Genomic DNA, 25273 nt, shown 5'->3' on the forward strand with positions numbered 1-25273 from the left:
AAAACACGGTTTTGATCTGAGGTCTCAGCAGTCAGGCAGTCACTCCACACCCCCAGCAGCAACCTACGCAAGAGGAGAGAGAAAGTGCGCGACGAGAGAGCAGTCGCCATGCCTACTGTTAGCGTTGGAAGAGACCGTCTTTTCGACGCTCTTGGCCAAACTTATGGTAAGTTTGCAAAAACTCTCTCTACAAAATACTGCGATTATTTTTGTCGATCGTATTACTGTCAATTTCTTGCTCTTCGATTTCTTCCGATGAAGTTTTCTGTGATGTTTTCGATTTTTCCAATCATCAGAAGATAAAGAATTTGAAGAATTGTGCTTCAGGTTCGGCATTGAGCTCGATGCTATAGTAAGTTTTTCTTACCTGATTTGTTTATTGTATTACTGTTTGATATTGATGAAATTTTGGTAATTTATCAACTTTTTTTCTTGCTTAAATGGTACAATTGATTGACTAATTAGACAACGGAGAAGGCAATTATGAGGAAGGAGAAGCATTTAACAGACAATGAGTCGACAGAAGATGAAGAAATTATATACAAAATTGAAGTACCTGCTAATAGGTAAGCTAATTATACTGCTGAATTGACATTCATGGGAAATCAGGTTCATCTCCGAGAACATTTATCATAAATGAACTGGCATTTTTGTGATAGAAAAATAGAATATATTCATATAATCTTAGTATACAGTCGTGTTTTTCGTTGCTTAGATATGCAGTCATAGCTGTTAAATTCCAATTGGAGGATATTTTTTTGCTTGGGTAAATCTCGGGGATGAAGTGGATGCCTCCGACATTCAGCCACACTTATTTTATTTTTACTGTATTTTTTTTAAAAAAAACATAACAGTAATTAGAAATTAAGGCTCCTCTTAACATGCGATTTATGAAGTATATTTTGTTTCTTTGTAGGTATGATTTACTTTGTCTGGAGGGTCTTGCGCAGGCCCTGCGAATTTTCGAAGAGCGTCAAGCTACTCCGACGTATACGCTCACTAATGTTACGGATCAATCAGTGCTGAAAATGCATGTAAAATCAGAGGTATAAGGTTATGAAGTCCTTCGCTTGATTTAGAGCTTTACTTGACATTGATTTATGCGTATGATCAATTCTTGTATTTGGTTTCATTTGTAGACATCTTCAATCCGGCCTTTTGTTGTTTGTGCTGTTCTAAGAGGTGTTACTTTTGATGAAGTAAGATACAACAGCTTCATTGAGCTTCAAGATAGGCTGCATCAGAACATATGCCGGTAATCAATCTTGTTTCCCTTGCTATCTATTTATATTGTCCTTTTCTTGCTGTTGTAATGTGCATAATGTATGGCTGCTATAATCAATTGACTCTCAGAATATGAGACAATTTGAAAAGGAAGGCAGATTGGAGGAAAAGGAAGAAAACTGTGGATGTGATCGCGTGCGTGGTATTGGTTTTCAACAACACAGAAGCGTTTTGTAATGAGTTAAAGATAAAAATCACAAACGAATTTTTAGCCTTAACTTAAAAGTTTCCCTTCATCATAATATGACCAAACCTATCATATGTTTGCGTTATATACATGGTGAATGAATTATTACTTAAAATATGAGAGCTTTATCCTATTATTCAAAAAAATAAATGTTAACTCCTGTACAATACCCAACCTAAAAGCCCACGTCACGTTTTCTCCCTTCATTGGTGGGTGCACATTGTTTTTTCTAGTTACCATGTGTGTTTTCCCTTTTTCTTTGTTGGCCAATTTTGACAGCACCAGACTTTACTACTGGGAAAAAGACGGTCTGACGCGGCGAGTTAGCGCTACGTAATCTACATCGTGGCAAGAAGGCTGTGATTTTCATTGCATTGTTACGTAAGGCATTCGTGGAATGACAAGTTGTAGGTTGCATAAATGGCTTTACGTACGAAATGACGAGGTGTTTATTCCATGGGATGGGTAATCTCATTAACCCATAGCAATAAGCGCTTAATTGCTCGGTATTGACTACAATATGACTAGCATATCGTCAAGTGAAACACCTAAAATTAAAGGGTTTCCAATTTTTTCTTTTGCTTTTTCCATATCCCATGTTGTTATTGCTTGTAAATTTTGCTATGCTATATTTACAAAGGCTCCCTCCTCTAGTACTCTTTTATGAATCTCTAGAGATCTCAAAGAAATCTATAGAGCTTTCATATAGATTTGGATAAATATAATCATTGGAGTCGTTTGTTCTCCTTGTTGCTCGGTAGTGGCTTGGAAATGTGGATGATGAACTATTCCATCATTGCTAAAAGGTGGATGTTGGTTGCCTTTCGAATTCGTGGTCTATATTCGTCGAGAAAAGCAGTGGATCTTGAAAGCAAAACTTTGTTTCATTGAGAAATTTTATTTAGATCTAATTTTTCTTCTTTATCTTTCTCTTCTTTTTTCTTCCTTTTTTTTAGACTGCCACGTGGCTGCCTTGTTTTTGAGCCCTAGTCACGTGAGAGTGGATACCTTGTTTTTAAGCCCTAGTCATGTGAGAGCAGAGATACTCTGTATCTCTTTCTTTCTTCTTTTTCCTTCCTTTTTACTTTTTTCGCCTTTTTCTTATTATTTCTAGACTCAGAGTGAAAATAATTTTCTTAACTTTTAATTTTTTTTATTGCTCTTTTTTTTTTGGTAGCTGTTGTCATGTATAGGTATTACGAAATTCTATCTTCCTATATCATCAAAAGTACCCTAATATTGTATGAATAACAATTTTGGACATAATATGGTTTTAAAAGGAAGACAAAGGAAAAACAAGGTTAAAACGCCACTTGTGTAAAAAAATTCACGCCACAACAGCCGCGAAAGGTTCTAGTTCCCGTTACAAGCCATTCTCGTGACGACGTGACCGTTCCCGCAAACATGACCGCTACTATGTTTTTTGTCCATGATCTAAAAGCTTTGCTTTTCACCATAACCATGGAATTGAGGGAGAGGAAAAGTATGAAAGAGGGAGGAAGTATGAGAGAAGAAAAATTTAACCAGACATGACACGGGGGATGGATTGATTAAATCTGTGAGGCCACACACCCTAGAATGGTATAATATAGTGTGTAGTCGTAAATAAACAGTTCAAAAAGGAAAGTGTATAGATTAAACAAAATAGAGGGAGTACAAACTAGCTATGGGACTCAATGGTGCTATCTTTTGAGATTGAATGTTGAAACCCTCCCTGTTTCTTGTCACGTCTGGAGGTTATAAGTGGTAGACGGGTGGTTTTGGACGGTAACATTTGTTATGCGTTCTGGATCAAACCAGTTAAGTTTTAGATATTTAGTTAAGTGACTTTAGTACAGTTTTATATTATATGTTATATTCTCATTATTTTGTTGGAATTATCTTTCCTGGTGCAAATAAGGAACCCCCTATGAAAAACCTCGTGGCAGGTTAACCTTCCTCATGGAATGCTGTAGCAGTTTTCACATTAAGAAAATCACAAGTTAATAAGGGCGATAAAAAGAGGGACTCAAATACCTGAACCCATGAATTGCTTGTTTGAAGGCTGAAATTTATACCAGCAATCTATGTTAAACAAAATCAACATAACTACTTTTCTTAATTGCCTTTTTAAGGCTTTTATAGAATGAGTTGAATTAAGCTTTTGTGTAATAACGTCATATTTACAATCTTTACTCAAATAAGGAATTTCCCCATATAAACAAATATGAAGCACACTTAAAGTTTAAGACTGAGTAAATAGGATGTCATAAATAAATGGATGTCCTACATAATAACAATATGTATAAATGAGACTATTAAGAATATTAAAGAATCTAACACGGAAGATTACTGATTTAACAACCATATGGAAGTCAAATGCTTGATATTTTAAGATTTTGGATGAGTACTTTTGTTTTTAGCTATTAGCATGGATGATTATGGTTATTGCAACAATTTCTAAATAAGAGACATCGTAGTTCATTATCTTTGCAAACATGGAAAGTTGATATCTATATTCTTGTTGCAGCCGAAGAACCTTGGTAGCTATTGGGACTCATGACTTGGATACCATCCAAGGCCCTTTCACTTATGAGGTATAAGATAGTGCTGTCTAGTCAAACCAATCTAATAGGCACATACTTGTTCGAACACTTTATGAATAACTCTTTGATAGGTGCTTTCAATTAGTTGTTTTTTTGGATTAATGTCCTACTCTGATGGCACATATTTTATAGTGTAACGTTTGCTGATGGATTTCTGTAATATATTTGTGAGCTCCTTGTACTGTGGGTTTTAATTTGGTTTGGCTCAACATGACAAGAAAGTATGGGTCTCTGCTTGGATGACCTCATAGTTACATGGAAACTTTCTTGATAGTATAAGCTAAAACTGAAAGGTGTCTTTCATTTTGTTACTTGCGGTTTAAGTAATGTTCCAACCGAATCATGGCTAGAAACATTTTCATAGATCCCAGGGGCCTGTGAGGAGTCTCTTGCCTATTTAATGCATGCTTGGCATATTTCTTGAGTTAATAAGATAATCAGGATACTGAAGCCTGAAGGGGCTAATAAATAGGTGCGTCACTTTAAATCCGGTCAGAATTATTTGATCCAGACCTGTATTGTAGTTGAAATTAGATAACCGAAATTTGACGTTACCCTTAATTGACTCTATTAGAACTTACCCAAAAAGTTAAAATGACTACAATCAACTTTTTTTTTTTCCCTGTAACATATTATTTGACCACAGAACCGAATATGAGCTGGTTCGACCTAATTGGATGCAAATGATTAATCACTTGTATATGACTCAAATTGAGTTCACCTGAACTGATGTGATTTAAGCGATATATTGTCCACCTCTAGTAACAAAGTACAAGCTTAAAGTTCACTCTTTCTTTAATGTTGGTCATTTTCAGCAATTGCTGGTTTTTGTTTTTGTATAGTCCTTTTTAGTGTTTTCATATACAAATGTGATATTGACCGAATTGTTCCCTTTTTTGTATCCTTATTTTACTTTGTGAGTAAGATCGGCCGATAATGTTTGAGGTTGGATCTCTACCTTTTATAGGTTTAACAAATGAATGGAGAGAGGAGTTTCCTAATTTCATTTGGGGATAAGTTTTAACTGTGGTATATCATTAGTTTTTATCACCTTACAGCTACTAGTTATGTAGCTATGGTTTGCTCCCTTCTCAGAAGAGTGTGTATGAGGCTTAGCAACTTTAAAGTAAGGTTTCCGGAAAGGAATATGAGTGAGACCTTGAATGGTGTTGAGTCTTAAAGTTTGTTGAGGAGAAAGTTGAATGTATGTGATGCTATGAAGTTTCAGAAGATTCAGGTAAAAAGAAAGACCATTACAAATCATGATTGCTGTTATCTAAATATTAATAGTTCCGCATTTTGCGTTTTGCTCCTTGAAAGACTTGATTTTGAAGGATAAACAAATATGTGGTCCAAAATGCAAGCACCGTGGCCTAGGAAGGTAAATGGTGGGTGATTTTAGACTCATGTTGAGATAATGAATGATATTGAGGAGAAAACTACATTATATATACGTAAGTAGGATGTGAAAGAGACTTTTTCTTTTTGGATAATATATGAAGTGAGGATGGCGAGGGGTTAAAAACTTGAATCTGTGGATGGTCTGGTTTGGTGTCTTGTAAAGGTGATGATGATGCCGAGTTATAACGATGCCCAATTTCAAAATTGAGAGTGCTATCTTTTAATGGAATACAACGTTGTGATAAAATATGATATAGTGAAGAGCTTCTAAGGTTTTTCTTGGAATCAGATCCTTAGAGAAGACTTGAATCCTAAGCTCACCTTCATTAGTCAAGTGATTGTACTCTCAACCCTTTCTGCTTATGATTGTTGCCGTCATTGAGGGTTGATGGCTTTTGTTCCTAGTTATAGTATCTTGATAAGTTGCTTAAGAATAGATTAGAATAGTTTGGTGGTGTTGTGGAGAGAATTTGAGGGAGCCAAGGTGCTTTTTGGAAGTTAATCAAGTGATACACTTGTTTGTCTTGCAACCGATGATGATCTGCAGAGGGAAATACAAGGATCTTAGCTTTAAGTTAGATGTGGAAAAGTCTTGTATGTATTTAGCTCCAGAGAGATTGGTAGACAATAGCAACAAAGCCTTTGGTTTTAGGTGGAGGTTGGTTCAGTTTGCCTTTTGTTTTTGGTGTGACGTTTAAGCTTCATTAATGATGGTTGTTATGTGTCCTCCTGTAGAAGGTTCTCATGTTTTGTAAGGTGTATGATCTATGTTACCAAGGTTTTGCCAGGATTATCTGATGTTATGTGCGATACTGTGATTGACATTTCTCTTGGTCTCCTTGTCCCCTTCTTTTTTCTCGTATCTTCCAAGACATTCCTTTCCATTAATTGTAATTTCCTTCATCTAAAAAAAGTTATTTTGATGTATACTGTAGGAACAGTTGACTTTCTCTGTAAGGGTATTATGTGGGTTTGTGATGATACTTCTCAATGTAGGCATGTCTTTGGTATATGTTTACTACACTTCTCTGTGTAAAATAGATTCAATAGATATTAAGGTAGTCTTTCTTTGATAGCTGGCTTCATGACTCAATTTACAAATCAGTTCATTTGAATATATTTGAACTTGCATTAATATGTTTGTTTTGTGATATGATACAATCCCTTTCCTTTAAATATAAAAGCCGTAAATTACATATTGTTTTGTTAATTCCACTAGTTAGGTGACATATGAAGCTAAAAAAGACTATTTTTGGATGAAAGGTCTAGCATTTTCTTGTGATTTTTTTTAATGGGTAATTTATTTATTGATTTGCTTTCACCTTTTCCTTTATTCTGATCACAGGCTTTGCCACCATCCGAAATAGATTTTGTCCCATTGAAGCAGGTACTAGTTGAATCTGTTATCTTTTTTCTCATCTTTATCCTAGTATCTAAAATTATGAAATTACCACATGTTTTGAGCACATGTTTAGATTTCAAAGATAATTAATGTCAAACCCTTCAGGATATTTTTGTTTTAGATGAGATAGAATTTATAACTTCTTTGTTGTCTGGATATTTTTGAAACTTGTGTGACATGTTCAGTTCAAACGACTCGTTAGGTATATAATGATGAAGTTTATGTATGGCTCTACATTTTATGCTCCATTTTGACTTTCAAGGTAATCCATATACCTGTTCGTAAAATATTCCCCTGCCACTCAAATAATTTGACCTTTGTAGGTGATTATCAATGGCGGATCCTCACCAACCATTTTACAGGGGCCGAGTAGAAATAATAAATGTTCAATTGCAAAATTTTGAAGATTAATAAAACACTAGGCAGATTAAAAGTTAAATATATTATTATCAGTGGCTATAAAGAAGTTGTAGCTCATGCAATTATTTGAAGTCCCAATACTTCAGTTTTTAAGTAGTTTTGTCCATTTATTTGTTTGGCCATTATCAATTCTTCAATGAATTGTAAGAGTAGTTCATAAGTGGGTAGATTTGTAAGAAATTAAAGGAATGTTTCATTGGTATAATTAGTAACTAAATTTAATCAAATTGCTTCATTACTTCATGGCAAAAAAATAAGGTTCATCTATTATTTATGATTGTTAGGAATGATTTGAGGAAATAATTATTGTTTACAGTTGGAAACTGAAAGAGAAGAAGATAGTAAACATAAATGGAAAAGATTTTTCAAAATTAGGAAAGATATAGGGGAAATGGAAAAAAGGAGGAAAGAAAAAAAGAAAAAAGAAAAGAAGAAAAAAGAAAAAAGGAAAAAAAAAAAGAAAAAAGGAAAAAAGAGGAAAGTGGCAGTAGAAGCAGGTGCATGCTAATAGTCAGAATCGAACCCGGGTTGTTATTGTTCTCTAAATGAATATTTGCGCAGATTACGCCACTGTGCCAACTTTAATATTGTCTAGTAAATTGTATCTAATCTTATTTATTCTATTAATCTAAGAGGGGCCAGGCCCCTGCCTGCCCCTCTTAAAATCCGCCATTGATTATGGGAAGCCATGAAGTAGGTTCATGTTTGATATGATGATTCATATCTAAGACATCCACATGGGATATATTATGTCAAATCATTGACAAATTTTATTAGCTACCCCTTATATGTTACTTGCTGTTTGTCAGTCATGGTGTCAAAACAAGGCTGCATCGTATCGCCCGTATCCAATGGTTTTCAAATCTACCGAACCGATACTACCTGCATCGTAAAGGTGTAAAAGAAACCACATTTTAGTTGGGTTCAAGATCATGGTCTGAGCCGATATTTGGCAGTACGACAATCGCATCATCCCCGTTCCCGCATCACCGTGACCATTACTGCAATCGTGACCGAAACCACATTTTCGAACTATGGTCATAGTGGAGCAAATGAGCAGTAGAAGGTTATATGGGTTTGATCCATGCATATACAACCATGTATGCCTTAGTTTTTACTTGCCTGCTTTCTCCTTGATCTTGACCTAATTATGATGTCTAATCATGATCAAAACTATAGTGACTTACATCCGCAAACAGAAAAGATTATCTCCCATATTTATCTCCTTAAAGAACCCTAAAGCAAGAACAGAGAGACTGCTTTGCATTTGGGTGTTGAGGTTTTGGGGGGGGGGGGGGAGGGGGAGGTTATTCTTGCTTACTTGTATCATCCTTGTTGCATTTGTTTGTATTATCTTGATAAGATCCATACAGGTGTGTCTCAGAGGTTAGGAAGAAAAGGAAGGAAAGGCAAGTTAGTCTTTCCCTCCGAAATTCTCTATCAGTTGACAGTTTTTACATTCTTCTTCAGACCAAAATATCAAAAGAATAGCCTGGGGAACACATCCGAAGAAGCTTCCTGTTTTCATTGCTGGAATTCGACATGATCCACCTCCATCTAACATATGTTTTCCATCTCACAACTCTATTAAGACAAAGCACAAACTTTTGGGTGAAGACACTTATTACTTTTTCGACTTTGCAGATTATTATTATTGCTAAATCGAAACAAGATTTCTGCATAAAGGCTTTTCCAGATTGTTGGACCTAGAGTTCCAAAAATATTAGGCAAATAAAAAAGGATATTCATCTGTTATAGATTTTGACATGTAATATTAAAAGAAATACTAGTGAAAATGCTAGATACATCCCCCTCAACTCATCTTCCTATCCAGAGAATCGGCAGCCTGTGACAAATTAGTGGACTCTCTTTATTTTCACTCTCGAGATTTCCAGCATATAGGATTTCCTAAAGGTAGTAAAGAAATCAGTAACTGAAGAATGTGAAAATTCAACCTCTATTTTCACTTCAAATAGAGAAAATAATGTTTAATTCTAAAACAAAAAAATCTATTTCATTCCTCATCTTCTTTGTATTAATTATTGTTTTCTCACTTTTGCTTTTGCTATTTTCTTGAGAGTATCTTCTGGTTTGGCACAATCTTCTTGGTCATTCTCTTCTTCTAGATATGGTCCCTTAGTTAAGCATGTTTTTCTTTGAGCTGTTTTTATTGCTACCATTGACCTTCTGCTGCCAACTACAGAAAAGTTGCCTGTTTATTTTCTCTCTTCGGCCAATAAAAAATATATATGCTAGTAAACCTCAATCTACTGAAAAGTCAATTCTGAGCTACTGTTTGCTGTTGCAATGTCTATTGACATATAAAAGGTACACTTGTGAACTATTCCCAAATCTTAAGGTTTATATGATTCGAAAGTGGAAGTTGAGGCAAATTAACTTCCAAACCTCAGTGTATGGCAATTATAATTTTCCTTCTTTTGTTTCTGTGTTAAATTTGTGTTTAATGATTTAATCTGTTTTAATAAATTGGTGCTGAGTTGCTCAAACTTCTGTTACATCTGATTCTTCTATTTATTTTTTATGTTATAGGTAAAATCATTCAGGGTGGATGAGCTAATGGAGTTCTACAAGGTGATTATTCTCTCTTGTGTTTGTCATGCAACTTTTGTTCCTCATTGATGTTCGTACTTGGAATCTTGACACTATCTAGATGCTAGTAAGCTTTTCATACTTAGTCCTTGTCAAAAAAAAAAAAAGGTTTCCATACTTAGTCTCACTGTATTGTATTTTGACAGTCTGATTTGAAGCTGAAGAAATACTTGCATATAATAGAGAACTCACCTGTGTTTCCAGTTATATATGATCGTGACAGGTATAATGAGTATAACTTTGCCTCATCCTTTTACTATTCTTATTATCTGCCTTTTCTTTAATTATTATAATTGTGGTATGTCTTGTACTTATTATTAGGCTATAATTTTGGTGTGTTAAAAAGGTCGTGCCTTAAATAACTGCATATGTTATTAAGTTTGATAACTCTGGATAGCTTGTCTTACATTTTTCCCTTTGCATCTTTCTTTCTTTAATATTTCTAAAACGTACAGTATGCGATCTGCAGAACAGTGTTGTCTTTACCCCCAATAATAAATGGCGCACATTCAGCTATTACTCTGGAGACAAAAAATGTTTTCATAGAATGTACAGCCACTGATTTGACGAAGGCTAAGATTGTTCTGAATACTATGGTATGAGAGAAAGATTATTGTCTTGTCTTTTGCATTTAATTGAGATTTTGGCTTATGATGATTATTCTGGAATCAGGTTACTATGTTCTCGGGGTACTGTGAAAAGAAATTTGAAGTTGAACCAGTTGAAGTGCTATATTCAGATGGAAAGTCATATGTTTGTCCTGATCTTTCACTCTATGAGATGGAAGTATCTCTGTCGTACATCAATGATGCAATTGGAGTATCTCTGGAGGCAGATGAGGTGATGGGGACTGCTTTCCTATGCTGATATTAGCCTGCAAATTGTAACTGTCGTGTTAGTGTTTGAACATATTGGTCTGTTTTTTTACTAAGTCTAAGTCATTGTGAATATTGCTGCAATGGACCATGTGCTCTGACTTCTTTCATGCTCTTAACTGCTATAGTTTCTCAATGTTCTAGTGGATGAATGTTTATTAGGTTATAGAATAAATCAATAAACAAGCAAAGGAAGATGGTAATAAATGGATACTAAACTAGAATTTGATAGAGCATATTGTTTATTAGGTGGTAATAAATACTAAACTAGAATTTGATAGAGCATATTGTTTATTAGGTGGTAATAAATGGATGTGAAACAGGATAGTTTGTCCCCTCAGTTTATTATAATGCCAGAGCGATGGAGCAGTATCTTATTTGAAGAGGAAGGAAGAGAAGGGGGGTGGGGGGTGCAAGTAGCTTTACATGGAGTTAGGGTAGTACTTTCTCCTACTCATATTTGGTAGATCTATAAAAGGCTTAATTATTCTCTTTGGAAGGATACATGAATCGTCATGTCATTTTATGAACTTGTGTGTTGATACAACATAAGATGGGCATTGGTTGAATATATGGGTTTTTATCTTGTACTTCGTCTATTTCTATATAAATGTAACTCTTTAACTTTTGCGCTATTCAAGTACTTCCTGGGTTTCAAAATAATTGTGAATGGGGGGGGGGGAGGCACAATAATTAAGAAGCCCATTTGACGACGAGAGAGATAGAGAGGGATAAAAAGAGGGACTTATGTGATGAAAAGAGGGATAGAGAGAAGTCATTAATGAAATGAGGTAATTAAGAAGCCCATTCGACAAAGAGAGAGATAGAGAGCGATAGAAAGAGGGACTTATATCATGAAGAGAGAGATAGAGAGAACCCATTAATCAAATAAGATAATGTTGCCATTTTTTTGTAACTTTTTGAAAAGGAAGTGTTGTAATTATTTTGGAACAAAAGGAAGTACTATCTTTGGTCGTATTTCTAATATATAAAAACCAAATGTTATTATGTAAAATGTTGTTGGACTGCCTTTCTTTATATTTTCAAAATATCAACTCATGATAAATTCTAATAGATATTTAGATATATTATTATTGGTCAAAAGTCACAGTTTCGCAATTATATAGAGACAAAAGGAGTATTATTAGTGTATGTTTCTCATAGTTTCCGTGATTTAGTACTTTGCTTTTTTCCATGTTTGATTGTATCTTTCTTTTCTTATTATGTACATATATTTTCTCTCATTTCTTTTATTTTGATTTTCATTATGTGCCGTTGGTTTCATCATTGACTAAAAAATTTGATAAGATGTGGGATATTTCAGAAACGAAACATTTTTATAGAAAAGCGTGAGCATGACACTAGGTTTTGTGATTCTTTTTCCCTAAGATAAGAGTAGGTGTAAAAACTTGTTGGTGAGGGATTGATTTCATGAATCAATTATTGGATGGGAGCCTACTCTGGAGAATGTTGGCATCATCTTGATCTGACTGTGATTCCTAATTTTATTTTATTCATGAATCAATTTGTATGTACTTTCACATCGTGTGAAAGCCGGTCATTTTTGCACTTTCTCCTTTTATTTACAATAGGAGCTCTTTAATGTAAAAAGGCAGGATGCTCAAATTTCTTATTCAAAGCCAACAGGTTACTCAATTATTGAAGAAGATGCAATTGGATGCCAAGAAGTTTGATTCAGCTGATAATCAGTGCAAAATTAATGTTTTGATTCCTCCTACCAGAAGCGATATTCTTCATCCTTGTGATGTGATGGAGGTATATAGCAAAATGACTTGTTGGCGTGTGTGCATTAGTCTCAGGAATACTATGTTAATTTTCTCCTTGTTTCTAGGATGTTGCTATTGCTTTTGGATACAATGAAATTCCAAAGAGAAAGCCTGCATCGATAAAGCCACTGGGATTGAATGAACTAAGTGATCTGATTAGATCTGAGGTAATCATATATTTGTTTGTTGATATGCCAATGCTTGGTCAGCTAATCTTCGTTTCATGTTCTGTATATCTGTGCTTATTGTGGTTGAGGTGTGATTTTTAGACCTGCAGTTTTGGGTTAGAGGGCCAATGCTTGCTGACAATCATTAAAGAACATATAAATAGGGTTTCTATGTTGTTGTAGCATATCCCCATCTGTTTCTTGGATTACCCTACACGATATCTGAATATTGTTAATATACGCATATTTTTACGGCACCTCCTGGATTTCTTCAAGTAGATATCACAAAGATTGTAGTAAGCTACTAGGCTTGGACCACAGCTGCAAAACTGAAAATTTGTCGGTTTACCTGAAAAGAAAAAAAATGCTGTTTTTCTGTACAATATCTGTCGGCAAAAGCAAAAATGATTAATTATTTTTAGTTTTTTATGAAGACCAATGTACATTTTAAAGTATGTGTCAACAAGTCATGTGGATGGAGTAGGGATCACGCCTATTTGTCACCTGCACTTTAGAATGTAATCTGGACTGTGGTATTCAGATTTGACTTGTATGCTTAGCTAAAAGAGCCTCTCAGGAATATCTGGTTTTTCTTAGCACTTGTGAGTAATCTATGGAAAAATACACCAGTTATTGATCAGATTGAGATGAAGCAGGGGTTGAATAGCTAAGTAAACCTTGGCTTGAATTAAGTGACACAAAAGATTGTGGCAAATGATAATAAGATCACTCATGTTTTATATACTACCAAGTTGTAAGATGAAGTAAGCATGTCTTTGTGAACTCTTTTTATTATATTTTTTATTTTCTGTGTTTTCCTTATTTTGCATGGCCTGTCTTGGACTCGCAGCTGTTTATTGGTATTTGAATTTTCTACTCCTCCTTTCTCCTCAGATTGCAATGAATGGATTTTCAGAGGTTTTGAATTGGATATTGTGCTCTTACAAAGAAAATTTTTCCATGTTGAGTCGTAAGGATGACAAATCGTCTGCAGTGATTATTGCAAATCCTCGTTCTGCTGATTTTGAGGTTTGTGTTTGTATCACATAGAATTAAGTGGCTGAATTCCCACACCCCCCCCCATATTGTGCTCTCAATTTTTTTCCAATTCCTGATAGGTTGCATTTATTTATCCCAATGTTGATCGAGTATTTTCTTTTTAGTTTGCTGATAAGGTCAGCTAATGCTTTTGCATATATTAGGTGTCACCTTTCAGTGAGTTGAATCAAATCTTTTGCTCTTTCCCATGGCTTCTAATACAAAAGAAATGGCAAAAAGAAGGGAACCAAGAAGAATTTTTCTCCTTATCTATCTTCTAAGCTAGGTTACACAGATACGGGGACGAGTACAGGGACTAAAAAGGCAAAATCAAAATTTTCGAAAATGGGTATGGTTTGAATTCAACAGATATATAAAAAAAATATTATTTTTAAAAGTTTCAGTCATTCCTGATAGAAGTTTCGGTCATACTTAAAAGTAAATTGAAATAGTACTTAATTGATAAGTCTTAAACTCCCTTCCAAGAATTTTTTATATCGGAAGGGCTAGTTAAAATTCAAAGACTAGATAAAGAAAGAGTGAAGAAAAGCTAACAATAGTACTTGCACGTGAATTTAACCAAAAAAAAAAGAATTTGTGAGAAAACAGGAGTACAGCTGTCTTAAGTTGTACTGCAGCATCTAAATAATTTTAAGAAAAAAAAAAGTTTCAAACCAAAAAATGCATCATTTCTACAGCAAGAAAGGACTTCCTTTCGTGGAAGAAATCTCCAGCGGCTGCGATGAAGGAAGGAACGCGCAGGAGTAGCTGTGACTAAGGAAGAGCTGCCGGAGGTGGCAGCCGACGACGGTGGACGACGTAGCTTTTTAATCTAGGTGAAAGAGTTCGAAAAGTTTGGGAAGCCCTAGATCTGCTTTTTGCCCCTTCATATATAATTAAAAGTAGCTGGGTACATTTCTATCCCTTTAAATCCTTCCCCAACACGTACCCGGTTTCAGCCCATCCATACCCAAACCAAACCCACGTACCCACCCATCCCGACTTGTTTTGGAGACGAATCCAAGGCAAATCCGTCCTGTACCCGTCCTCGGTACGGGATTCGGTGTCCGGGAGGAGTACTTGTGCTGCATACCTTCTAAGTATCTGCTTTAAAGGAGTTAAGAGAGCAAATTTATTTTGCACAAAAACAGGGAATGGATGTGATAAACTGACTTGGCTATGACCGATTAAGAGAGATGATTAGAAAATGAAAGATAACATGAATATTTACAGTAAAATGAAAGATAATTTCAAGCATTCAAGAGGCTTGAGTCTCTCCCAAGAACAAATTATAACTCTTAATAATATTTTCACATAATCTCTCTCCAAACTATTCTATATATAGAGTATGTTTCCCGCTAACTTTCTAAGTTATTCATCAAGCTATCCTTTACTAACATACCTAAAATCCTATCCCCTTTGTATCAATCTGTAAAAATACCGGCCCACCAAAATTCCACCCTGTCCTCAAGGTGGATGGTAATTAGCACTCGATACTTGTCCAAAACAAGGCTGTTTATGCGATCTTCAGTGCATTGCTGCCAGATACATTTGAGCGCTTCTTGGTTGAGTGTTGCCAATAAACTGAGCAAGTAGCCATGGAGACTGCTGGGTGGTACATTGGACGGCAGAGTGGAAGTGATCATGGAGTGAGATGATTGTAATGTCTGGTTGTAAGATTTTGGGTTGGGTAAATCAGAAATGAAACTTGGTTTTAAAATAAAAAAGTTGGGCAGGTTTAATGAAAATTCGGTTAGGCTGATATGTGAGTAAAGAATGATGTGAGACCTGGGTATGGGCTCAAAAATTTAGGTTTTAAAGAAGGTGGGTGTATGAGTGGAAGGGTTGAAATGGGGTTCTAGAAATTTGGTGGAGAAATGGCCTGGAAACCTGGGTTTTGCATTAATATAGTCAAATTCAGGCCCTTTTTTCTTTCGCTTGAGTGGCTGGAGCAATAAAGTGGGTTAGGTTTTAAGGAAGAGGTGAGTTTCTTTGAAAAAGGCTGGGTTGGGTTGATAGAAAAAATGAAGAGTAGAGAGTGGATTTTGAGTTGTGGGCCTCAAAAGTGGGCTTAGCTCCACTCAATAAGGTAAAAACCAGTAGGCATGTGATTTTCCACACCGCGAAAGATTCCTCCCTGGTTAATTACCAAACTGCCCTTACTACAATCTGCCAGCTTCAGCTTCCTTCCCAAGCCAACGCCAAACTTAGTACTTCTCCCACGCTCCCCGTTTCTGCAAGCTCCAGAGGCCGTAGTCCACCAGAATTTTTGCCGGCAATAAAGCCAGAATCACCGCCGTTTTCCTCACTGGAAAATTACCGGGTCCACCATTTGACCTGCACGTTGTCGATCCACCTTTCATGAATCCTCCAAAATGGTCTATTTCTAGAATTTGTTTCCCACTAACCTTCTAACTTATTCTTGAAGCTACTCTTTACTAACATGCCTAAAATGCCCCTTCCCTGTCTATTACAATGGTAAGTGATAGGGGAATTGGCAAAAATGACGAGAGTTTTTTTTTTTTTTTTTTTTTTTTTTTTTTTTTTTTGTGAAAAAGATGGAAAATGATGCGGATTCGTCCCAAGGTTTCCTATTTGTTTAGTTTTAATGCTCAAGTTCGAAGCCATTTATTAAAGGATAGATAAAGCTCTTTTCTCAAGCAAGTTCACCTTGCAAGTCTCACCTTCAAGATGCAATAAAGTCACTTTTTTTTTTTGGTTTGGGAATCACTCAATTCACACGTATCAAACACTTCCTTTAATAAACAACGGAATGCAATTATGAATGAACTAACCTTTAAATAGGCTTTAGAAATCTAAACCTAATTAGAATAGGACTATAATAACTAGTCCTAAAAGATAATACACGAAAAACATTGATTCAACACCAGTTCAGTTCTAACACCATGACACTTCTAATAAGGTTTGACTTCTACTATGATTAAATTTCTAACACGATTAGACTTCTAATCTTAATCTAATAGTTCCATTAGAACACGGACTCGTTCCAAAGACATAATAACAATAAAATTCCAAGACAAGTAGGTTCCAATAAGCCTATAACTCTACTATGAGTCTTAATAGAACTAGAACTCTTCCAGAAATCTTTTAGAGCTCCAAAATCCTCCTTGAACAATAGTCCATGCTTGCTTTCGTATAAGAAAATAAGGAGGCTAGAAGTTCATTTACTTTTGTATTATATAGTAGAATGGTATATTGATTTTCTTGTCACCAATTTTTCCAATGAAAAAAATTGAAAAATGACATAGGCAAACAAAGCTTAACCCCTTATGAATAAATCTAGTGCTTAATATTTCTTGGAAAGAGTCTTCACTTTCCTCTGCACATTCATGTGAAAAAATATGTTTGTTGGATGTCCTCAAACCTACCTTTAGATGGAATATTAGAGTTTTGGTATTATGTACCAACTTATATTCAAGGGCTTGGGACTAGGATGATAATTTCCCAGGAAACATGTATTGCTTGCTTATAAGATGCTATTTCAAAGACATTTATTTGTTGTGGATCCCTAAATAATCATTGGTTGATATTTTGGAGGATGCCGGGGGAGGGGGGGGGGGTTGAGACTAGGCATTCTATATGCATTAACTTGAGGAGTTCAGAAGAATAAAGAGAGATGTTAGGTTAAAGGTAAGCAGTTTATATAATATCCCCATGTTACATCAATGGAGGACTCGAGACAAAAATAAAGCCTAAACAAAGAAAGTTCTACATAAACTATGAAGTTCTGGATTAGAATAAATTAGATGTGGAAGCTGAAGCCCAAAAGGGTCATTGGAAATGCCATACTCAAGTCATCTCAACAATATAGTTTTTGGAGCACATGTTACATAAATAAGCTATAGAAACCACTAAAATTAACCCTAGAATATGTATCCGTCAAAAGTACTATTAAAATCAAACAAAGAATTTGTACATGAACATATTACATATAAAACGCTTTTTGTTTTGAAACAGATTCTTTGTTTCATAAAAGATTCACATTATGATTTCAATGCAATGTCATTGATCACTTTACAACAACAATGGAATAGCCACCAAATCAATAATACGTGTGAACTAAACCTAATGCTTGGATACTTGCTAAAGAAATGACAACGAGGCTGCATTTCCTATGAATAGAAATGAATTTTTTTAATCACTTTAAAACATTCATCTTACTGCTCAGTAGCAGCTGTGGAAGTTGTAGTTTATAAGAATCAAAACCATGGACCGTAGCGGTTTTTGTATACGGTTTGTTGCTAAGAGGCCTCAGGTTGAGAATTGAGTATTTTACTTTCTGATATATTTGGGAATTTTCATAAGGTATCCTAGAGATTTTAAAGAATTAGATACCCTCGCATTTTGTACCCTAAGGTTTGTAATAAATCCAGAATATATCTTTAATGACTAACAAATGTGAAAGATGTCGTTATTTAGCCTTTTGAGCAATTAACCATGATGCTAAAATTTGTTGGATTGGTGGAATGGGAAATGCAAATAAAGAGCGTTTAAATTTTTGTTGACTGTTGGGTGTTGACGACATTTTCTATGTGTGATAGTCATTAAGGATATATAGTGGATTTGTTATAAACCTTCGGGGTACAGGATGCAATTTTCAAAATATGGGGGTACCTTGTGCATTCTTAGAAAGCTCAGGGGTGCGTGGAAAATTTCTAAATAATACTTCCTTCGCTTTTTTACTTGTAGCATTGAAGCATGACTCAAGAATATAGGAGAGGAGAGTGATAGAAAGAGATATTGAAGGATCCCATGTGTTAGGAGAGAGAAAGAGAGAATATATTACCAAAATTGTCAATGTTGCAAGTATTATGCATCTTACTGAAGTGGGAAATGTTGCCAGTGAAACAAAAAATGGAAGAAGTATGTAATTTGAAATGGCTATACTTTTAATTGAATGTGTCGAACCACACATTGACCAAATGTGAAACTCGCGTCTTATGTAATGCGTTGGCCCTGACAACTTCTATGACCTCAGTGTGCTTGATGTCTTTAGAACACTATGGTGGCTATCTTTTGTATCTCTTTAATGTTCTAATGTTGCACACTTATTCTATAATATGCATACCTTTTATTTAATCATGTATGACTAAGAATCTTGGATATGATGTAATGTTATGATTTTTCAGGTGGTACGTAGCAGTCTCATGTCTGGTATATTGAAAACTGTCGGACATAATAAAGATCATCCGAAGCCTATCAAGGTAGGCCATTGTACTTATGTTGCTAACAGACATATTATAAACTGTGCCACTTTAAAGATTCCTTTTCTGTGCTTTTCTCTGATGGATTCTACTGTAATGCTGTTAAATATTTGTATGGCACGAGGCTGTTAATTTCATTTAAAATCTTCTGCAAGGGACAAAATTTGTATTACCCTCTGCTAGTTCTCCTCATTTCACCTCCATTCTTGTAATTGATATGTTTTAAGGTCAGTATAATTGACGCCAACAGTTCCAATAATGCCCCATTTTTTTAAACAGTCCCAACAAGTGATTAACTCGAATAGTCCCAAAATTTTTGTGGTGTCTTCCCTAATCTATCAGTAACCTGAATAAGCTTCGTGTAAACAGGTCAAAGATTGCCATATATCATATTTTCTTTTGTCCTCTTTTAAGAAATTAACCATCGCCTGCTGCCACCAGCCCCCTCCTCTCTATATTAATTTCACCCCCTTGGCAATTTCTCACGACCTCAAACCCCATTGAACTTTTCCGCTATCAACCCCCTCATTGGATTTTTTCCCTGCCACCCCCTTCAAATTTCTAATTTCTTCTCTCATCTGCTTTGTAAGACGTCTTGAACCCTAGAGAATGCCTCACCACAATGAATTTCTATATTTCACTTCGTTTCCTACCCTGATGTTACGGTGCTGCTGACTCCTTGTGTTCTGAGAACATCCATTTTTTAGAAGAATATAGAATTTTTGCTGCAAGATTTACAAGGTAGGTAGTTAATATCTTATACTTTGCCTTTCTAATTCTGATATTTACTTTTTCCATGTACATGTATGTGTTCGTGCACCATATCCTACAATGTTAAGAAAATAATACGCTAGATTATCTTCCGTGCTTGGCCTTTTCCGTTGTTTTACATGTGTGCCTCTGACTCTAATGTTTAGAGTTGATGTCAGGGGTTCTTGACATCCATGGTTATAATTGTACGGTGGAGCAGGTCTTTGGTGGCTGTCTGGTCATGCTTTTATGTCTTTTATTGTAATTTCATCTGTTGATTCTCCTGTAATGTCGTTTTTCAAATTGATGTTTAGATTTTTGAAGTTGGTGATATAGCGCTCCTTGATGATACAAAAGATGTTGGTGCCCGGAATTGCCGTCAACTTGCAGCGCTTTATTGTGGTGCTAGTTCTGGTTTTGAGGTAATCTTTGAGTGAATATCTTTTTGTTGCTTGTAAGTTGTAACCAGTTCAAACAGATGGATCCAGATACAATCTGATATCCTGTGCATCAATATAGGGTCTAGTTGTCATTTTAAAACTGTGTGGAACACTGGGAAGACATTTAGGTTTATCTCATAACTAGTTATGTGAAACTATCTTTTAAAGATTACTTGAAGTATCAATATCCATATGAGGTATTAGATGTGCTGGACAACGCCACAAGGTTACGTCAAGTTAAATGGTGAGTTGGAGCAACTAAATTTCTGGGTGTATTTTTGTCGAACATTTGATTTTCCTCTTTTGACTGGTTATTATTTCATGCTAGTGTTTCAGAAGGATTTACCCTTAGGGATGGAGGGACAAATTGGTGGCTTCATGTGAGTGTGTGACTGTTGTTGCTTGCCAATGCATTCTAGGAATTCAATGTAGAATTAATCATCTATGATATGAAGGTCAAGGGACAAATTGGTGGCATTCATGAGAGTGTGACTCTTGTTACTTGCCAATATATTCTAGGAATTCAATGTAGGATTAATCATCTTAGGATATGACGGTGAATGTCATATTGCTGCTAAAACTATAAATTGGTTTAGTATTTATCAAGGTTGATGTGGAATAGATGGCTTCCTTAGAACAAATTCTAATTATGTTAGGATTTATTTGTTTTTCCTAATTCTAGTAGGAATAGGACTCTTGAAATCCTAATCCTAGTAGGATTAGAACTCCTAGTTCTGTTAGGAGTCTTAAAGTTTAGTTGGTTTGTATTTATAGTTGAGTTAGAAGTCCAAGTCCTAGTTGGATTAGGATTCCTAATTGGAGTAGGATTATAGATTCATTAGAAGTCTAGTTAGTAGGCGCCAAGTTGGAGCTTGTTCCACCTGGATTAGGAGTGTGCTTATTTTCTTGTTATCTTGTTTTAGTTTCCTAGTTCTGATATGACTAAGGTTTTGCTTTGTTTGAGTTGTTTACACGCCTATATAAAGTTGTTTTAATGCATTAATAAAAAGAGTTTGTTTTGGAGTTATTAAGAGTGCTCATTGAAGAGACCTTCGTGTGTTAGCTAACAAAACTCAAACCCTTTAAGAGGAGATTGTGCCGAGACCACAACTTGCCAACCTTGAAGCGAGACTTCAAGGATCAATCTATCCTTATTATTTTCGTGCATTAATCATCATAAAACATAAAAATATTCCCAGATTGTTCATTAGTGTTACATAAATCAGGTTACGTTGATTTTAGTACTCAAGAGAGCTCACAAGATCCGATATTTTTCTAAAGATTCTCGTGGTTTTTAAAGCTTCATCAAAAGGGGTTTTGAGATCCACATCTAGGTGCCTTTCTTTTGGAAGCAGGACCGGGTAGATGAGTTTGTTTTTGGAGCAAGTGATATGAAATTTGTTGCGGGGTGAAAAGACTATAGAACAAAAGATACGGGGTCTGGGGTTCTGAATGGAGTGTTTGATGCCATGCAAATAACATTGTAGACTTACAAACTTTTGATATTGGTCCAAAGATAACATATCTGAAATTTATCTCTTAACTACTGTGTAAATTGTTTAAAACTGTCAATTAGCTAGCCATATGTATCAATTAATAGTCTGTTTCCTCATTTACTGGTCTTTATGTAGATCAGTAGATGCCAGAGCTCATAGGGCAGAGCGGAAGGCCTTACAGATTCTTCACTATCATGAGTTTTATATAGTTTGTACTTTGTACCATTAATTGGAGCCAGTATGAACTTTCTGGCATTTCAGGAAATTTTTACTTATTGGTACCTCATGTGCTAATGTGTATGGGGGTGTATTCTTTCAGCCATAGTGCTTTGGCTCTCGAGAGCAGGGTTCTCTCTGTTTGTCTCTCCTTTTGTTTTTCAAGCTTAGGCATTGAATGCCTTCAGTGTGCTTACAGAATTCGGTTAGTTAGGTTAAAAGCGAGTAGTTCGTACTTGATCAATAAGTAGAGGAAGTCTTATGATCTTATTGTATTGAACGATTCCGGTTGCTTTATTTCTGCCCCCGCCCCTTTCTCGTACTCCAAAAAGGCAGAGAAAGGGGGCAAGGGGCAGTTAACAATTGCTTCTGTTCGGTTCCCAATAAATCCTGTGTAGGAGTTGATTTTTCTTTTTGTGACAGCAGATTTAATGCACTCTTAACCGTTGTGCTCTGCAGATAATACACTCCCTAATCGACAGAGTTATGGAAATAGTTGGTACTCCTTTTGTTGCTGAAGGGGATTGCTCTGGCTACTACATAAAGCGTGCAGATGTAAGTGTTTTGTGCCATGCAACTTGATTTTTCGTAGTCTTAGGTTCTATAGTTGACTGTTTTCTGTTTTGCTAAAGAACCCGGAGTTTCTTTCGGGGAGGCAAGCCAACATCATTTACAAAGGCAAGCACATAGGCACTTTTGGTATTGTGCATCCAGAGGTATTTTCTTCTTTCTTTGAAGCTGGTTGAGCTGCATTGTTGTTTCACAACCATATGCATTATATACTACATCATTATTTCCTATTTGCATATCGAGAAATATATATATATATATATATATAGAATTAGGGTCTCATGAGAAGGTTCTTTAAATGAGGGGGTGATAAGGATTTTGCATTTTTTTTTGAAGTGTTGAAGTGTATGTACATATGTTTTCTTTCTAAGTATGCAATTTTTTTTATCATGTGCCTCTTTTTAAGCAGCATGTGCATCTTTTTTCTTTTCAATAAAAGCTATTTTCAGCTCCAAAAAAGTTACCCATGTATTCATCTCATTTTAAGAAATTTTCTGTTAGCTTTCGTACCTATATACTATCTTTTTATTCATTTGTTCTTCTCACTTTCCTTTTTGGGTTGTATTTTTTTTGGTTCTTCCTACTTTTAACTTTTCCCTCACAACTCACAAGAACTACCCATGTGACTTCCCATCGCCCATCATTTAAATTTGCTCCATGGTTTCTTCCCAAAAGCAAAAGGGATGAACAAATAAATGCAGATGTAGTATATATCAGTAATGTTTAGGCTAGGACACTACTTATATGAGAATGTGAAAATAGTGGAACAATAATTCAATTTTTTTACTTCCTCCGTTTCAATTTAGTTGTGACACTTTTAAAATCACGGACTCCTAGACAATTTTTGGAGAGGAAAGATAGAGAAAGAGACTAAAAGGGTCCCATGTGATAGGAGAGAGATAGAGAGAAGTTATTACCCAAAATGAAAGTGTCACAACTAAATTGAAACGGAGGAAGTAGTAAAAATGTAATCCTTTTTAAAGATATCACGTGGTAATCCTTTTTGCTGACTGATTCCACAAGGAAAAAAATCGTTACATTTTAGCCAGAATGGATTACTTGTTGGCTAAAAAGGGATTACTACTTAGTGCTCTCATGTTCTCATATAAGTAGTGTTTTACAAGTATAATTTAACCGACTTTTTGAAAAAGCTGAAATGTCTACAATTGCAAATATGAGTACTTGTGTTTGAAATTTGCCACACTTAATGTGTTGGCTTTGAAGCTGTGTGCTGTACAGAAACATGGTTAAGCGGTGTGTGTATTTCTATGAGTATAGGTTGGCTTACACCGAATAAGCATATATTGGCTTACCCAAATAAGAATTCATCGACTTTTGCTGATCAGAACCACGTCATACTTAGTTATGGAGAATGATAATGAGGGAATTGGTTAGCCGATAACTTTTATTACTTTTGATTGTTGGTTCTGATAGACATTATGGTTTTGGTGACTTTAATGACTAGCTAGCAGATGTTGTATCTCTATGTAACTACATAATTTGAAATAACTTTAAAACTTATTGAACCATTCCATTACCTCATTCATGTTATTTTCTGTTAATATTTCTCAACGAGAGCTTCACAAATTAAACAACAGAGAATTAAGCAATATGTCCACCTGACATTCATCTGGTTTACTTTTTTCTCAGACCCGGGTTCTAGCTCAAAGCTTGTAATTTTCATGTAGAAGCTAGAAAGTGAAGGTCTTTCCAGCTGAAATGAGCCATGTGACCCCATTCCTCCCATAGTTAATGCCCTAGTTGGCTTATTCTTAGAGATTTAGTAAAGTGGAAAAGGGCCAACTGAAATAGGTTTTATTGAAGTAGTAAATTACACCCATAGATATATTATTGGGCATTTACCACTCAAATTGAAATTAGTCAAATATAAATGTGGGACACATTAAGAAATGGAGGTGAAGATGCTAGGTAGCTAAGTTGGTAAAAGTCTTGTGGGCGTGATACTTAAGACGGTTCTCGAGTTTACATGCTATCTAGATTTGGATTTCAGGCATGATGAAAGCTTCTAGATTTCTTGTCCAGTTTCATGGTCAATGACTCCATGTTAGCTTTGTATTTTTGTTCTTAGCCAAGAGAGGCTGCAGTCTTCATGTACTAGTTGACTAGACTCATATATCCTTTTGTGCTTATAAAAACTAATACTCATGTTTCCTTTAGTTGGTTTGCCATGGTAATGATGCTCAATTTTTACTTTCTGATAATATGTGGTTTCAGGTCTTGAACAACTTTGATATTCCAGATCCTTGTTCGTATGTGGAACTTAATGTAGAGAGCTTCTTATAGTTGTTATCTTGTTATAAAACTGGTAAGTGCATTTCACATCCTTGTATTTCGCATAATTACAACTATTTTGTGTCTCTCTGCAAGGGAATGATGTTGGACTTCTAAATCGATGTTTTATACAGGTTCCTGCAATTGTCCGTATTTTGGTCTCATTTCATGACGAGCTGTGAGCCTCTGATTTTAGTTGGGTGTGTAAACAGCAACGTGATGCTTGATGGAAATATCATGTAACTTTGGATTTAATAGCTCAGAGAAAGGCTGTCTACTGTAACAGCAAAGACAAACTTTGAGGCATATTCTTAGGTGGTCATGGAATCTGCTCATTTATCAATATTTATTGTAGCATTTATAATAGGTTGCCTATTTAAAATGTAATTTTAGTTTTTTTCCTCTATTTACGCCTCTCTCATACCGTGAGAGACTTGTGATCTCCTGTTCATTTTTACGTAAAACATCACTCTAGTTGTACTTGTGGCGACAGCATTTCTGATTCTAATTTTGAACTATTTTTTTGTA

The 25273-nt window shown here is 35.4% G+C and overlaps 1 protein-coding gene across 1 annotated transcript; it reads left to right on the forward strand.

Annotated features, from left to right (window-relative positions):
- LOC104896904 (phenylalanine--tRNA ligase beta subunit, cytoplasmic) lies at positions 1–25273 on the forward strand. The gene is made up of 20 exons (XM_010683691.4): positions 1–166; positions 297–352; positions 466–566; positions 917–1046; positions 1140–1255; positions 3981–4047; positions 6803–6844; positions 9830–9871; positions 10036–10112; positions 10359–10485; positions 10562–10729; positions 12412–12540; positions 12617–12718; positions 13613–13747; positions 18907–18981; positions 20046–20153; positions 22343–22438; positions 22516–22599; positions 24689–24779; positions 24880–25273. The coding sequence occupies exons 1-19, from the start codon at positions 109–111 to the stop codon at positions 24755–24757; spliced, it is 1782 nt and encodes a 593-aa protein (XP_010681993.2). The 5' UTR covers positions 1–108; the 3' UTR covers positions 24758–24779; positions 24880–25273.

Source organism: Beta vulgaris, chromosome 6, assembly GCF_026745355.1.
Source record: "Beta vulgaris subsp. vulgaris cultivar EL10 chromosome 6, EL10.2, whole genome shotgun sequence".
NCBI classification, from domain to species: domain Eukaryota; kingdom Viridiplantae; phylum Streptophyta; class Magnoliopsida; order Caryophyllales; family Amaranthaceae; genus Beta; species Beta vulgaris.

What these genes read in the sequence shown, in the direction of transcription:
- LOC104896904 (XM_010683691.4), top strand. Translation starts at nt 109, where the DNA reads ATGCCTACTGTTAGCGTTGGAAGAGACCGTCTTTTCGACGCTCTTGGC. An exon ending in AGCTAATGGAGTTCTACAAG is followed by an intron (nt 9,872 to 10,035) that starts GTGATTATTCTC and finishes GTATTTTGACAG; the next exon opens with TCTGATTTGAAGCTGAAGAA. An exon ending in ATCATCCGAAGCCTATCAAG is followed by an intron (nt 18,982 to 20,045) that starts GTAGGCCATTGT and finishes ATTGATGTTTAG; the next exon opens with ATTTTTGAAGTTGGTGATAT.